The sequence below is a fragment of the Rhopalosiphum maidis genome, chromosome 2, assembly GCF_003676215.2.
Source record: "Rhopalosiphum maidis isolate BTI-1 chromosome 2, ASM367621v3, whole genome shotgun sequence".
In the NCBI taxonomy this organism is placed as follows: Eukaryota; Metazoa; Arthropoda; class Insecta; order Hemiptera; family Aphididae; genus Rhopalosiphum; species Rhopalosiphum maidis.
The window spans coordinates 13,778,378-13,795,581 of NC_040878.1; the positions used below are offsets into that span (position 1 = coordinate 13,778,378).

The following is a 17,204-nucleotide window of genomic DNA, read 5'->3' on the forward strand; positions in this document are numbered from 1 at the left end:
GTCGTCGTCGTCGTCGTCGTCATAACACTATACTAATATTATAGTAGCAATACGGTAGCCATGTTCGCCCTGCCGTCGGCTTACGTTACCGCGCAAGACAAGGGCAAAGCTTTCGCCGCCGACTACTACGGTCGGTTGAACGTATCCGCCGAATCCGTGATCGGCATGTTCACCGAACGTTCGCGGTACTGCTCGATGGACTCGCTGAACGGCCGGCCGGCGATCGGTCGACCTGCCATCGTCCGGGAAGTACGTCGATTTTCGGGCATGTACAGCGGCGGCCGCGATTTCGTGAAGGTCTTGTCCGTGGACGCGCAAATCGACGTCGACGACGGCCCAAAGGTGGGAAAATACTTCGGACGCGTCAACAGCGACGAAGGAAGTGACGACAGCTACAGCTACATATGCGATGACGATTACGATGACGACAGCGGCGATTACGATGACGACAGCGGCGATTACGATGACGACAGCGGCGATTACGATGACGACCACAACCACGACGACCACGAAGCCCACGTCGACCACAACAATCACGGCGATCACGACGACAACAGCGGTCACGACGTCAACGGCGGCCACAACGACGACGGCGGCCAGTACTTGATGGTGATTGTGCATGCCGAGTGGACGGATCCGACGTGTCGGTCGTTGGCGCCGCTGCCGTTCGTCCAGACGTTTCGTGTCCGGTGTCTGCGGACCGAAAACCATAACGATCGGTTCGAAATCGTCATCACTGTCATCAAGATGATGGCGGCCACGGTACGACGACTGCCGGACGACAGCCGCGACGGTAATATCAATTTGTATTCACGAGTTTAAGCTACTGCTATTATAGGTGATATTGTAATTGTGCTGAGCGTGTCTTGTCGAGATAGAACTGATGGTTGAACGTTTGCAGCTTAATAATAGACAAATATTTGATTCAGAGTAGGTAAATGGTGGCGTGTTTGAAAAAAAAAAAGTCACTAAAACCATCTACGTTAATTGCAGTCCCGGATAATTTTGTTATTTCTAATGGAAAAGGAACATAACATGAAAATATCGATGAATAGAAAAAAATAAAAATAAATAACTCGTTAAGACTTTATGCGGGAACTATCGTCGTGTATATTTTTTATTTTTACCAGTTACTTAAATATACTAATTGAAAACAAATACATCTTTTTAACTATAAACAACATTCAGTAAACCAACAGTTTTAACTATATCATTATCAATACAAATGTATTGCTAGTTTTAAGTATATCGATTTTGATAAAGCATGCCTAAAATATATCCAGACCGCAACTCATATAATCAATTAAAAACGAGAAGTAATTTACAGCAACCCATTTAATTTTAGCTAACTGGTTGACATAATTTTACCAACACACGTAACCCCACAGTTAACGTAACTTATGATATTGATTTCGACCACCTTGTCATCAGAAAGTGTATTTTTTTTTTTATCGAATAATATCACCAAAACAGTTTTTTTCAATAGCTATTAGCAACCAGGTAACCTAGGTACAGGATACTCATAACTAAAGTGGATACATCTCACATTATTATTATTATTGTTATTATTATTATTATTATTATTAGTAGTAGTAGTAGTAGTAGTAGTAGTAGTAGTAGTAGTAGTAGTAGTAGTAGGCAATACTACTACTACTACTACTACTAATGAAGCCGGCAAGGCTTCATTTTATTATTATTGTTTTTACGGCGCTCGTATAAGGCCATTATTGTCGTTGCTTGTTCGTGCAATCCTATAAACACAGTTATTATAATAACCTCGCGGCTGAATACTCTGTATAAATCCATAGGTATGGACTGCCCCAGAGTAATAGTAATTACTAATTATAACCAATAATAATGTCTAGTAATACGGCGACAATGGATGAAAATAAAACCGTAATTGAAAATGGGTACCTATTAAAATAATATATCTATAGATAAATATTATTAATTGTGCATTCATGGATAATAAAGATTGTGGTGGTATTTTTCGTGCAAGAATATATTATCATTATAATATTATCATCTATACCCTTGGGGTGTTTCTCTTTTTAGCATCATAGCTTATTAATATAATTTATTATCTATTTCTAGCATTTGATATATTTTCCATAAAATACCTAATCGATTTTATGATGTTTTAGCTTCGGTGGAAAATGTTCTCATGTATAGATAAGGTTAAATAGTCCACATATTATTAATTATTTCATTATCAACTATGATACGTCTAGCTATTATTAATTTCTTCAAAATATCAGATTTCCGTTGTATTATAAGGATAGATTAAACAGATTTATTTCTGTATTTAAAACGAGTTCAATTTAAATTTTCATTTATTTGTGAATTTCTAGGATATTAAGTCTTATGACTTGTAAAGTGCATTTATACATATTCCATAGCCAAAAGACCAGCTTTTTATAAAATCCGAATTTTAAACTGTATCGTTTTTGATTCAACTATAAATTACTCATAGCATTTGTTAAGTTACCTATTAAATTAATTTATATTGTTGACGTTAATTATGTCAGATACAATTATTTTTTGATTGTTAAATATTTTTGCAATTTATTATAAATCGAGTAATAGGATCACTCAATGTAAGGCGTATTATATGACGTATAATAACATACTATTAAGAAAGTAATATTGTAGTACCTTCTCATTTTTTAAATATATTTTATTGTAAAGTTGACTCTTAGTATATAGTTTGAAATTAAAAATTGACATAGTTATATACCTTATCATATTATGTCAGCAGTTGTATTTATCTGATAACAAAGACAGTGTAATAGCGTAAATTAAGTAAAAATAAAATAATCATTGTATAAAATAATGTATATATTTTTTATTACAATATTCGTTATTTGATATTTGTATAATGAATATTAATTACAACAGTTGATACAGATAAAATTATGTCAACGACAAATGTTGCAATATTCTTATTTTTTTTAATTTATAAAAAATGTATTTATGGTTGTGTTAGATCAGATGTATTAGTTTTTTTAACACGTTACTATTATGAATATTATTTTCAAAGTTAAATAATTCTAATTTATGTATACTACTTTGGTCAATATTTATTTCATCCAAGTTATATACTAATAGCATGCAAGAAATAACCTAACTATGTTCAATATTTGTGTTCAGGAAATATTTTGATAGCCTTCTCGGCAACAATTCACACAAAATAAAATACGTTTATAAAAACATCATCTAAAATTATACGAAACACCAATTTTTAGAATATCGACCGATTAAAAAACAATAATATATACCAAATATACTTACCTATACCATAATATTATATGGTGAATCAAACTTTTCAACCGTTATTGGACATGGCTGATTTTGAAACCTTCGATAAGTTTAATTGTTCGGACCGAGAAAGCTAATTTGAAAGTTCGAGGTTCTAATCAAAAACTTGGATAGGTCACGTTTATAGATATTACACATGACGAATATATAATGACTAAAATACGATATAAATTTATCTTAAATACCTACTTCAATATTGGTGGTCGAAAACAAATATATATTGGTCAAACTGTCAAAGTAAAAACTATTCAATACATACTTGAATAAATTTTGATTGAGATTATTCAAACATAACAATATTCTTCAGACATAAATACAAATTTAAAATGATTTTTTATTTATTAACTAAGGCTCGAAAATTATGGCCATTATCTGTGGGATTTGTTGTTACGATAAAGTAAGGTAGGGTAGGTTTTAGAACACTGGTTTTAAAATGTGGACCATAGCTTCGTCGCTAAAAAGAGTAAAAACTCGGGTATTGTAGCATCCGGTGCAATTGAATTGTCTTCCAAATATAGTTACTCTATATTTTACCCTTAATAAGTACTTTTGAATTGGTTCCTAAGAATTAACTATTGGCTCCTACCTATTTTTTTCAAAAATACATTGGTTACCAAATTGCTATAAATAATTTAAAGTTAGGCGTAACTCATAATATAAATCTAATTTATTTTTTAATGAAAGATTTTATTTGTATGTAATTTTGAGGCATATAAAAATATTTTTGATCTATTCTTGTGCTTATTCTATTTATATATTGTTATTTACATATTTAGAATTTTTATGATCTAATTTATATGTATTGTTTTTAGTACTTTAGCATGTTCATAGATACGTTTTGTACAAAATGATGAAATTTTTGATTATACAATTAATATAGACAAAATTAATTTTTAATAAAATAATATGAATGTTTCACACTTAAATATCCTATTGTATATTATAAACATTGCTTTTTCGTTAAATAACGAATTAGAATTTCATTTAGAAACGCATAAAGTCAGGCAATATTACTATAGTATCGATTTATGCTAATTAAAAAACAAATATCAGATAGTTTAGGATCTATATTTTTGGTCGAATACAAAGAAATGTTGAAACACGTTTCACGTTGATTAAAATATTATACTAAAAATATAAACACCTGTGTAGAATATTTTAATGTCATAAATAATAATTAGTAATGTAGTAATTTATCACTATATCACCAAATAATTATTCAGTTGAGAATTTCGATTAAAATGAATAATGAGCCTACAAAGTGTTCAGTATTATTTAGTAAATATTTTACTTTTTATATGAAAATTTAGTTACTATTATGTATCTAGCTTATGAAGTCGTTTAATAAGTATACTCCTGGTTATTTTATTTATTTTTGTTTTTATAAATAAATACCCATATTCATGTTAGGTATTATGTATATATTGTATATGTATACCTATATCATCGATATAAACGATTAGACAATTAGACAAGTGATATCAGATAAACTTAGTTTTACGTTTATTTCGTGTTATATATCGTATATACTGTTAACAAAAATTCTAGGATTTTTAATGATATAGTTTTAACTAAAAAATATCAATTAAATAATTATTTCACATAATTTATCTGCTAGTGTTTTGAATAAACTTAATGTCATTGCTAATTCAACATAAGGTGTTAATCATTATTTTTTATAAAAATAATATATATATACAAATCTTATTCAGTTTTATTAGTGATACATATTTATAACTTTTATATTACGGTTATTTATTTGAATTATTTTTTTTTTAGATTGATTATATTCTAGCCATATCATCTGACTATATCCAGGTTAAAAATCCATCTTTCTAACGCTTTCCGATTTATTTCAGTTACATATAAACAAACCCTTATGAACAAAAATTCCACGGTTACTTTTATGATTTTCCGCTTCTTAATTCTAATATATTTTTATTTCAACACGAAAAATTGGAAACTAATTCAATGAATGCTTAAAAATTGACGTAAATTCAATATCGTAAAGACAATTACCGATATTTTTAATTGGTGTAATGAGACTAGGTAATAGAGTTAATAGACTATTCAATGTTCTTGCTGGCAATAATTCGTTTATTAGCATTACGGATTTCCCAATTAGAGCTTGTTCCACATTCAATTTAACAACGAATCTTTTCACCTCTCTTTATAGAAGTAAATATTGGAATTTTTTTTTTAGCATCTTATAATGTCAAAATAATAGGCATGATCAACTGCAATAGAAATAAAACTTAAAATAAAACAAATGCAAGTCAAATATAGAAACTGGTATGAAAAACACACAATAAGGTTAATTTATTTTAATGTAAAAACTTTTTGATACTTGATCAAAAACATATTCAATTTTATGAGCCAAAACCAAATTTACGAGTGAGTCAACTTATAGAAATCTAAAGAGGTTAAAAAAAAATAATTAAAAAACCTTCCAAGATAAATAATATATATATATATATACATAAAACGAGTATCTAGTAAAAATTAAAATTATAAAGTTAATCAATTTATACTTGTCAAATGATAAATTAAATAATAATCATTGACAAAAAATTGTTTATTTTATAGACTTTTCTAATTTTGAACGTGTGGAAAGTGATTATGAAACAACAAGAGGACAATTTAAACAGGATACGTATCCAGGCTATGCAAACCAATCGGATGCAGAAGGTAAATTGCCACATTAAAGTTTTTTTTTAATATTTTTCCAAATGAGATCTAAATTTGAATATAATTAAAACTAGGTATATTAAAAATAAAAAATAAAAAAAACTACATTTTTAACCTTGATTAATTATTTTTATTAAGTTTTAACACAAGTGTTATATATGAGTATTACATTATCATATAATATTTTAAATCTCAATTATTATCCTGATAAAAAAACAAACATGTATCTTAAAACATAAAATAAATAAATGACGATTATCAGGGTTTAAAGATACGTGAAATTGGAGATAAAGTATAAAGTATACTTTAGTATACTTTAGTACTATAAAGTATGATATATTATTTACTATTTTAAATATTATTTTAAGTAAAATTAATAATTCTTGTTACTTAATTAAAATATAAATTTTTATAAATTGTTGTGATCGATGGTTTATAAAGATTTTCGACACTTTAATTTATCACATTTTATAGCATAATAATTATTGTCAATATGCTTATGAATAGATAAGTATAAAAATACAAAAAACTTATTAAACAAAATAAGTATTTATTACTAACGTACTTTAAAAAATTGCATTCATTTAGAAATGTGTATTAATGAATAAGTTTTAATTTCTTTAATTTATGACGTACTCATTGTTAATCAGAATTTGAAAAAAAACGAATTTTATTTCACAATGAAATAAAATATATATATGTTATATTATATATACTGTACTAAATATAATAAAAGTTAGATATAATATGCTGAAACATATGAAAAAATATGATGATACAATAAATCGATCTAAACATAGGTAGAAATTACTTAGCTCAATATAATAATAATTGTATCATATGAAAAAAACTAAAATAATAAAATAACTTTATAAGCTGAAAAACAATAATATTTCGCAAATAAATAGTTGCTTTATAACGGAGAACATTAATATTTTATTTAACTTTTAAGAAACTATTCTAAAAAAACTGCATTGTATCTTTTGAAGTAATGTTTAAAGAGTTTATTGTGTAAGCGTGGTTAGAAGTAGCCCCCCCCCAGATCCCCCGTCTGTTTCGCATTTTATACCTATAATATACAATAATATTATGCAAACCATGACAGCGTTTGAAAATGTTAACTAACAAAAATCTATTAATTTTCGTCTTGTTTACGCACACCGGTATACAATTAATCTAATAAAGAATATTATAGCACATAAAATACGAATTACTCGTGATGATGTGTTTTCTTCATAAAAACAAGAGGTTATTGATTTGTGTACGTTCCGATAGTTTGATGAACTGTTGTTTTAATTGTTAATTTTTTTAATTTTATTCAAACCAAGCTCGGGAAGGCGAACTGTGGTCGGACGTGACGTCAACAATGTCGTATTCCACGGCGCTGTCTACGGACGACGAACAAGAACCATCGCGGTTGATCGTCGAACAGTATTTGGCCTATCAGAAGATGGTGAAAGAGTTCCTGGCGGAATCGGCGGCTGTCGACCGCCAACCGTCGACACTCGAGACATCCACCGTGGACGACGACGATGACGATGTCGGTCCGACAGATCGGCTGCGCGTCGACCGCCTGAACAAGTCGATCACGGCCGACCGACTGTACGCGGCGTTCAGCCGTTACGGCAAAGTGCTGTGGGTGCGCATATTTCCCGGTCGATACAGCCGCGACTTGCCATCCGATCCGCGTTACCCGTACCATTCGGCAAACGTCTGCTTCGACCGCACCGAGTCCGTCGACGGGGCGATGGCCGACCACCGCGGTCCCGGTTGCACGATCGGCGGCGTCCGCGTGTCGTTTAGCCGGTCCAGACCAGGCCAATGACATATCATTACGTTTTTACTGCGACGTCGATGGATCCTTATACGCACATCGTAGGTATGTTATATATTGTCACAATATACGATACCTACCGTCATTGACGTGCGCCTGCAACTCTGTAACTACGGTATGCTAAAACTGTATATGACGTGATAGTGGTCGCGATTATTATAAAATAACTTTATTAACGCGCGCGACTTATCGATTAAAATATATTTATCTAAAAGATATTGAGATAAATATAACAGTCATAATAATATTATAATGTAGGTAGGCCCTCACGCTGATAATACTTTGTCATCTGCCGTGAATTGTAAAACTTCGCGAGGTGTTATAGGATTGTATCGGCAAGACGTGTAGCATACGTGTTGGGTATAATATAATGGTACGGACATTGGATTTTCGTTGTGTGTTCTATATTTTGAGCGTAGTATTTCACAATGAGTCACTATATTATTCTGCTACACTGATTTAGGCAAATTTATGTGTAACTTCTATTTTCGCGTGCCTATATATCTATTGACCTATCTATTCTAAGCGGTATTGAGTTATACATATATGTACGATCTTATACCTCGTGGTCTTTTATTTAAGGTTTGGGGAAATTTGCATATGTGTAATTCAGTAGCAGATTTTATTGAAGGGACTTTTCGTGTCATTAGTAATTCAGTAGCAGAATGATTTTAGGGAAGTTTCCTACACGGTAAAGAAAAAAAAAACACCTTTTTACCATATCGGAGAATAGAGTTTATACGAATTTGTGAATGCATAATAATATTTCATTTTATGTATTTATGTCATATCCTTATAGTTCGAAATTCATTATAATATATTCAATTTTTGGTCAGTACGTTTCAAATACCATAAAGGTATTATACAATAAGGTCGTTATCGTTTTGCAAAAATTACTCTGTATATTATAACCCATCATAGAATGTATTCAGTTATAATTTAGCTCTGATTATGCCATTTATTCCAACTATTCTTCAGTTATTTAAATAATGTATACTATAACACATTTATATATTAGTTATTAGTATAATGTATTTACAGAGCGGTCCACTTAATCATCTTCAGTAGATTTTACATTCGATATTTGTGATTTTAAAAATATTAATCTAATAATTTTTTATTATACTAGATTCTTAAGTATTTTTTTTTTTTTTTTTTGAATAAAACTCATAATTTAAACAACATATTTAAGTAAATTTTCCAAATTTTAAGTTACAATTATAAGTTAACATTTTCAAAAAGTAATAAACTTGAAAAATGACTACCTACGTTAAGATAAGTACCAATGTTAAATGTTTTGTAAAAATTAGAGTTATAAAATATTTGAAACTTTATAAAAATATAATATAATAATTTAAAATATAACTAATTACCTACATTAAAAATATGTGAATCTGTGCATATTTAAGCATTATTATAGTATTTATAAATAGTCTTTTGTAATAAATATTATTGTAAATAGTAGTTCATCAATGATGAGTTTTTATCTCTGAACATTTTTTTTTTTTATGTAAATCTTCTTGATTTGGTTCGGATTCTGTGAAATCTCAAAAATAGAACATTCAATTTCAACTTGTACAATGAAATGGATAATGGATACACAGCTGTCTTGACTTAAAATACCATTGAATTTAGAATTTCATCAATTTTGATATGATTTTTATACTTTTATAAAAATATTAAAAATTTAAATCTCATTATATATATATGTGTATTTTTAATAATACTTATCAATATTTTATTATTATATGTGTTTTCGAAATTGTTTATTTTATTTTAATAAATATTTATTTTTTATAATATTCAAATGTGAATTTCTGCAATAAATATTGTGTTAGCCAAAATAATTGTTTTTAAGAATTAATTATTTGTATGAGATATTACACAAAAAAATGTATATATTATATCCATGAAAAGCTTTACTGGTGATAAGACTTCCCGTAACTCATCGGTGTACTTCTATTAATAGTCACGAAATATTTTCTATGATATAATATAATACATAATACATTGAACATATATGTGAACAAACTGTGAACCATTAAATAAAAAAAAAAAATCATACATTTAAAATGGAACAAAACCAACGAATTCAATATTGTGGTTTGTAGAATTATTTATTTTTATTTATTAATACGTTAAATTCATATGGAACCTTCAGAAAAAACATAACATATAACCGAATTTAACAATACCATGGTTTATAATGTTTATATCTTAATTGTTGTTCTGGTTTTGTTTTACGAAATATTGATCTGACATTTTGGCAGTAAGCTTTTTTCAAAACGAATAAGCATCATAGTCACACGATTTATAGTTTTATTACAAGTGATATTTTAATAATATTTTCTTTGAAAAAATATTGAATATGGTTGATTTAAAAAGATATGGTATACCTATCATGAAGTTGAAATTGACAGTACTGATATAGATAGAAATATAATAATACTTCAATATCAAATGTTATTTTTTCTGTTTAAATTTTTTTAGATACTTGTGAGAAATTGTTTGATTCATAATTTTTAATTATTTTAACTATGGTTCTACATATACTATGAAGCCACCACTTATTTTTAACGAACCCCCAAAAATCAAATATCAGTAATAATAGAACAAATGTTAGTTCAGACGAACATTTAACAGTTCTAAAATTATATTAATAAAACTCCTATCTTGCAACTCGATACATGCCATAAACAAACGTAAGTATAATATTAAATGTCTATATCATTATACTACGAGTATATTCACATAGTTTAAACATTGCCAACATTCTGTCTATATGTGATTACTGTAGCACTATATATATATAGTGTTGAAAATGTATCATGGAAATATTTCGAAAATCCAAACAGTCAACAAACTCACCTAACTTCACTACAAAATATTCTACGCACATTAACCACTAAAACAAAAATTTACTAATTATTTTGTTCTCTTAAACCATTCTTGGTAATCCCAAAAGGAAACTCAAAAGAAATTTGTCTTTGTATTCCATCAAGACAAAACTAAAACCATAACAAAACAGTACAAATGAGATTTCGTATATAAAATGTAATTATTACGTATTAATTAGAATATAACCTTGTATTAAAACTATTTTTTAGTTATTATTTTAATTCAAGTTAATAATAACTGTACTGATCCATTAAATTGAATGCATTCATTATTTCAGAAGAATAAATTATGTATTTAAAATTATTTTTATAATTAATATTTTATTCATAATATTTATTTATCTATTTTAAACATAATATGTTTGTTTATTTTATATTTGTGAAGTATCGTTAACTTTTTATTTTGTATCACATCACATATATTTCAATTAATAATCAATGATTTGTCATGGATTCTATTTTATTTCCTCTATATATTGTAATATTGATTGTCATTTTAGCTCTACAACAAATAAAAATGCAATACAATCCAAATATTAAAAAAAAAAAAAAAAAAAATTAAAAAAAACAACAATATAAGATTTAATAAACATAATTTAAAAAAATAGACCGATTTTTCCTTTACATTAAAATATATATTTTAATTGTTTCTTTCTATTATAATATGTAGATTTTAGTTCACTGTGACTGAATATATTTTTGAATATATGATTTTTTTTTTTATTTATTTATTAATCCGCAGCAACAAAGGCCATTGGATGGTTTTTATTCATTTCTAGAGGGGAGGAACGGTAGTTTGAAACACATTTTTTGTATGTGTGGCAGTGTGGCAAGGATTTGTCGCTAAAATCCCGGGTGGTCACCCATCCGGGAGCTAGCAACACCGGCCGATACGTACACTCCGAGCGTTTCCGCAGTTGAGTGTACAATCGCACTACACCAAGCCACATATGATTTTTATTTGTGTTTCAAAATAAAATATCATTCATAAACGCGTTGTACTATAATAACAATTGTCAAAGGTATCCTATTGCAATTGCTTAAACAATAATGCGTAGGTATCCAGGGAGGATATAGGTCTGGTCCTATACTCCTGTTTCGACTACTACAAATATTAACGAGTTTATCAAAACTTTTCAACAATTTCTCATGTTAGTAATGCATTACTCGTGCGCTTGTGTAAATATAATTCATCGGTGGATCGTATGTATTATTGAAACAATTACACGAAATACGAGTAGAATTTTAAGTTAGTACTGCTAATTTGGATGAAAAATAATATAATATGCATTAAGCATCAAGATGATATGACAATATTCTGCTTTGAATATGATGGAATAAAAATATATTTGTGATACACAATGTATACTATAAATAATATAAATGATACAATACAATATCATTATATTCTATAATTTTCGCAAAATAAAAATGTTTAGTGGTACTATAAACATTAAATTTCTTTAGTTTAGTAACAATTTTTTATGTTTAATTAATATCGCTTTTCTCTTAAAAACACCACATTATGGCGATTCTTGCAATTAATTTACTTTTTATATTTGTGTCTGTGTACATGTTTCATAGTAGAAAAAATGCTTCGATATTTAACTTTGAAGACTAGAACTTCTGATATCCAATCAGGTCTACTGTTTGCTAGGTTAGGATGGTCAACAATGACAATTTTCAGTATTTATTTTTCAATAATCGGTTTATTGTTCATTTTAAAATAAACAAACATTGAAATTTTTACGCTAACCCAATTTATAACAAAATCAATTTTATTTATCCGTTTTTAATTAAAAACTACTGAAAGATTTGAAATATTAAAAAATATTCATATTCGTATTTGCTATACATGACTTAATTTTGACTTAATTATTGTAATATTAATATAAATACGTAATGAAATACACGTTTACCGGCAACATTTAGAATCATTTTCCGTATATAACGATTCATCGTTGAATTCATATTTAATACACTAATTACAGTGACTTACTCAATAACGAAGTATTCTCGACGCCTACTGTACAGCACAACAGCATAACGGTTACCTACTTGTTCACTTGTTCTATTCGCATAATCATATTATATTATATAATAATGTAACGATAACTAGATTTTATAAGAATATCGTCTCTCGTTACACGCATTAAGGGTATACGTTAGGTACAAGTGAAATAACATAAAACCATTTGGCTAAGGATTTATTTTTTTCATGATTATTGATCATATATATTTTATTAGTTTAAGGACATTTACTCCAATGTTTCTTGGATAAAAACGGAGGTGACCCAGGTCGGCAGTCAGCTCGAATCTCGTGGTTTTTATTATATAGAATTTTGAAGCGTGGCAAACATATACATAACAATTGTAATGTGAAACATAACTAATAAATGACTCAAGTAGACCGTTATACCTCATTAGGCTACTGAAATCGCGTCTTAAAATACCGTTGTAAATTGAAAAAAAGGCAAACCACCTGATAATGTTAAACTGTAAAAAGTCTCATAAGACACATTTTTTCATCATTTATTTTTTAAATTAAATGCGTGCGTAAGGTAAATCTGCAACATTCAGGTTAGGTACAACCTAGATATGTTAGTTGTTTAAATACATAATCGTGGTGACACATTTAACCTTCCGTAAATTTAATAGGTACCTACTTTTATTAAAATTAAACGCAGATCTAGATTAACCATACAATAAATTATTAAGCTTTGTAATATTTTTATTTAATTCATAATTCTTAACTTGTATTCATATTAACCATTTTTTTTATTGTTTAAACATTTGTTTAGTTATCAAGATTTATTTTTAAGTACTAGTACATACAAAATGTTATTAATAATATAATTGTAAAGTTTAGAGTAATATTTTTTCTATTTCAAAACTAATCATTATTATGATCACGTTATTTGATATTATTATTGCAATGTTTACTTACGTTATTAGTTATAGATACTAATAATACATAATAACTATTAGCTTTAAAAATCATAAATAAGTAGCTTAAATTAAAAATAATATTATTTTTTATTTTTCAATTAAAATCATATTTAATATTTTTTCTTTCAAATTCACAAAATTATTTTCATCGTTTTTTAAGAAATAGAGTCAGTAAGATTGATAAAATTACATAGTTTCACGTTTGTGGTACAAATTTACATTTTAAGTGATTATTCGTTTAAACGTAATTTCGAACCGTAACTCGTAAGTGTAATTACATTTGGATCTTATAATTTATCTTGGTTATATGACTGAATTGAGTAGCATTTTGAACAATAGAAAATATATTTATTCAAATGTTTTTTGTACATCTAGAATACAGAAATGATGTACAGATGTAAGCTTTAACACAATAACGAGAAATTATTCATGACAATTTAATTAATTCATACTAAGTATGCATTTATTTTTCTTATAGTATCAAAGTATCATAGTTTATAAAACCTTATACTTTAGGCATTTCTATCTTTTATGGACCATTTACAAATCATATATTTTCCAAGGACTACCGAAAATTTTATGATATTGTTATATACGAAATAGTTATATATCTTGATTCACGATTATTGATCAAATAGGAATAAATGACATATCTAATAAAAAAATAAGTAATACGTTAAATACACGATTGAAAAATACAGTTTTTAATATTTTTAGTAATTTATATGTTTTATAAATTAATCAAGTACAGATATATTAATCTTGTTTCATTAATGTGTGATAAATTATAATACAAATGTGATAAAACATTCAATAAAAATATACATTAGCGATTATTGAGGATTTCAGATTTAATAAAAAAAAAAAAAATACTTATTTAAAACATACTTATTGCCAACGGTTTACAATGTGAATATTTTAGTAAATTATTAATATAATATTGATAATTCCTATATACTGTAGTATTCACTATTTTATAGTTATTTATTTTTATACATTGATGGTTGATATTGTTACCTAAAATAAATTTTATTTTGTTGGTAATAAACCTTGTATTACTTATTTTTATTTTGTATTGATTGTAATCAACAACCAACATTTTGAATTATGCAATTATCTTTGAATAGTGTAAGTTTACGTACATTCTACACACTTCAATGGGTAAAAGTTTACATTGGTTCACATTTGGTTTTCATTAATAAAACAACATATATGTTATGTAAACTTAAAATTTCAATATAAAATATAATATAATATTATGGAAGATGATGCAAGTTGTTTAATAGTTCAATAGTTGCATAATACTAGGTACCTATTATTTATTTTAGATATATGAAGACATATGCCAACATTTCATATGATTTATTGGTAAGTTTATAAATTCATTTTTCGATTTTATTTGAATTCGATACTCTTTTTAGATTCTGAACGAAGTGAGAAATGTATTGGTTTTACAATGATATATTTTTTTTTATTGTGCCTGCCATCACGATTTTAAGTAAAAATAGTGCTTTGATTTTTGACTTCAGCCCTTCATTGAAAAGGAAAATTCATCTAGTTGGTACTTTGGAGAGGGAATTAAAAGTAAAATATTTTCAGTAGTTTTCAAAAGCGAAAACCCCTACCTAACCTAACCTGACGGAAAAATGGGAATTTTTACGCATAATTAGTTTTCGACAAAATCGATTTTTTTATGTTACTGTAACTCAAAAATGAATCATTGTAAATACTTGAAATTTTCACCAAATTTTTATATTAGCGTTATCTATTTACGATTAAATTTTAAAAATATCTTAACCTTTTTAAGCTATTTATAGACAATTGCAATTTTCAATTTTTCTGAGTTTTTTATTTTTTAAATGCCTATAAAAAAAAAAAAAAAAAATGCCTCACCAAAAAGTCTTTAAAATTTAATACAAGGTTTATGATAAGTTATAATTAGAAAAAAATCAAATCGTTAGTCACAATTTTTATTTATAAGCATTTAAAATTCAAATGTTTACAAAATATGTCAAAATCGCAAAAATTAGCAAGGAATTTTGAAGTTGAAAATTCATAACATTTTTGTGATTTATACTTAAGGTTAAAAAACCCAATAAAATATTTTCCATAGCTTTTTCTTAAAATAACTGTAAAAAAAAAAAACTCCAGCGTCAATATAGAAAACATTTTATGAGCGTATGAAATTTAATTTTTTACGAATAACGATACATTACAATTCAAATATAGGTAATAACATAATATATCCTACTAATTATCCTAGACTGACAAATCAACTTCGTGCTGAATCGTTTATCGTGTACAACAAAATCTGTCATTGCATTCAAATTTAACACGTCCGTTATAGTGACCTACTCCCCATATCTACTATACAGCAGAGCGAGATACCCACTTGCCCACCTTTTTTTTTCTTATGTTACATATGAATATACAATATTAGTACAGAATAACAAGAATATTGGTATAAATGTAATTATAATAATATCTTTCTTTTTGATAAATCGTATTAATATGTGCTATAAAACTTATTATATCTTTATTCTTTACACATGAATATTTCTTTTTGTTCGTGTTAGCAAATTCATGATAAAATAACTTTCGTTAAAATATTTTTTGTAATAAGTACATATCGTGCTTAAAATTGTCCAACGCATGATAATTTCGAATCCGTTTCTCAATTTTACTCATTGAAAAGTATCAAACGACCATAAAAACATACTTCATTCATTTTAATGCTATCGTGCAAAATGCAATTTAAAAGTATTGTACAATACAATATTCCGAAAAAATGAAAAACCTTTATTCTTTTTGGTTTTATAGTTTCGGTTAAATCACGATTGATTACAGTGTACCTAATTTTTAAAAACACGACTTATTTCTACGATAAAGTATTAAATATTATCGTTTGTAAAACGTTAGGCATGTAAATCGTTTTTGGCATTCAGTGCCAAATATAATTCATACAATTAAACAAAAGAATAGTATAGTTTATTGTTATTATGAATTTTTTTTCATATTTATTTACAATTTGTAATTATATTGGTTTATATCACTCTCTTATAAGGTATTTATAATATACCCATTATAAATATTAATTAAAATAATAAATATAAATTTAATCATCAAAACTATATTATACATTTTTATACAACTGAATTTAAGAAAATTAATGTTTTCTTTTTTTTACATTTCCTCTTCTTGCATCAAGCCATGCGTATAAAATTATATTTACGTACATTATGTACATTTATGTGAACAAAAATTCTAAGCCTAACTCATAGATTTGTTTTTGTTGTCATTACAAGTAAAATCAATATTTTTTCTCTATTGATTAATAATAGTTTAAGATTTTAGTATACACATTAGACGTTTATTTCTTTTCCTCGTTAGTTACTGTAGTTGATAGACCTTTGCTAAGGGTTGCTTTTTTTCAACGGTGTGTTTATTATATTAATCCTTTTCTTATATCCTATCATCAACATCATATGTATTGCACAATAGACTGTCAAAGTTTCACT

The 17,204-nt window shown here is 27.2% G+C and overlaps 2 protein-coding genes across 4 annotated transcripts in view; one reads left to right on the forward strand and one right to left on the reverse strand.

The window, feature by feature from the left end:
* LOC113552309 (tachykinin-like peptides receptor 99D) overlaps positions 1 to 17,204 on the reverse strand; it is a 208,499-nt gene that overhangs the window by 110,786 nt on the left and 80,509 nt on the right. The window lies entirely within an intron of this gene.
* Positions 61 to 9,459, forward strand: LOC113552310. Its single transcript, XM_026955124.1, has 5 exons — positions 61 to 431; positions 603 to 793; positions 5,905 to 6,006; positions 7,335 to 7,885; positions 9,398 to 9,459. Exons 1-4 carry the CDS (start codon positions 61 to 63, stop codon positions 7,829 to 7,831), a joined length of 1,161 nt encoding a protein of 386 aa, XP_026810925.1. The 3' UTR covers positions 7,832 to 7,885; positions 9,398 to 9,459.

What these genes read in the sequence shown, in the direction of transcription:
- LOC113552310 (XM_026955124.1), top strand. Translation starts at nt 61, where the DNA reads ATGTTCGCCCTGCCGTCGGCTTACGTTACCGCGCAAGACAAGGGCAAA. An exon ending in GACGATTACGATGACGACAG is followed by an intron (nt 432 to 602) that starts CGGCGATTACGA and finishes CGGCGGCCAGTA; the next exon opens with CTTGATGGTGATTGTGCATG. An exon ending in GCCGGACGACAGCCGCGACG is followed by an intron (nt 794 to 5,904) that starts GTAATATCAATT and finishes TTTATTTTATAG; the next exon opens with ACTTTTCTAATTTTGAACGT.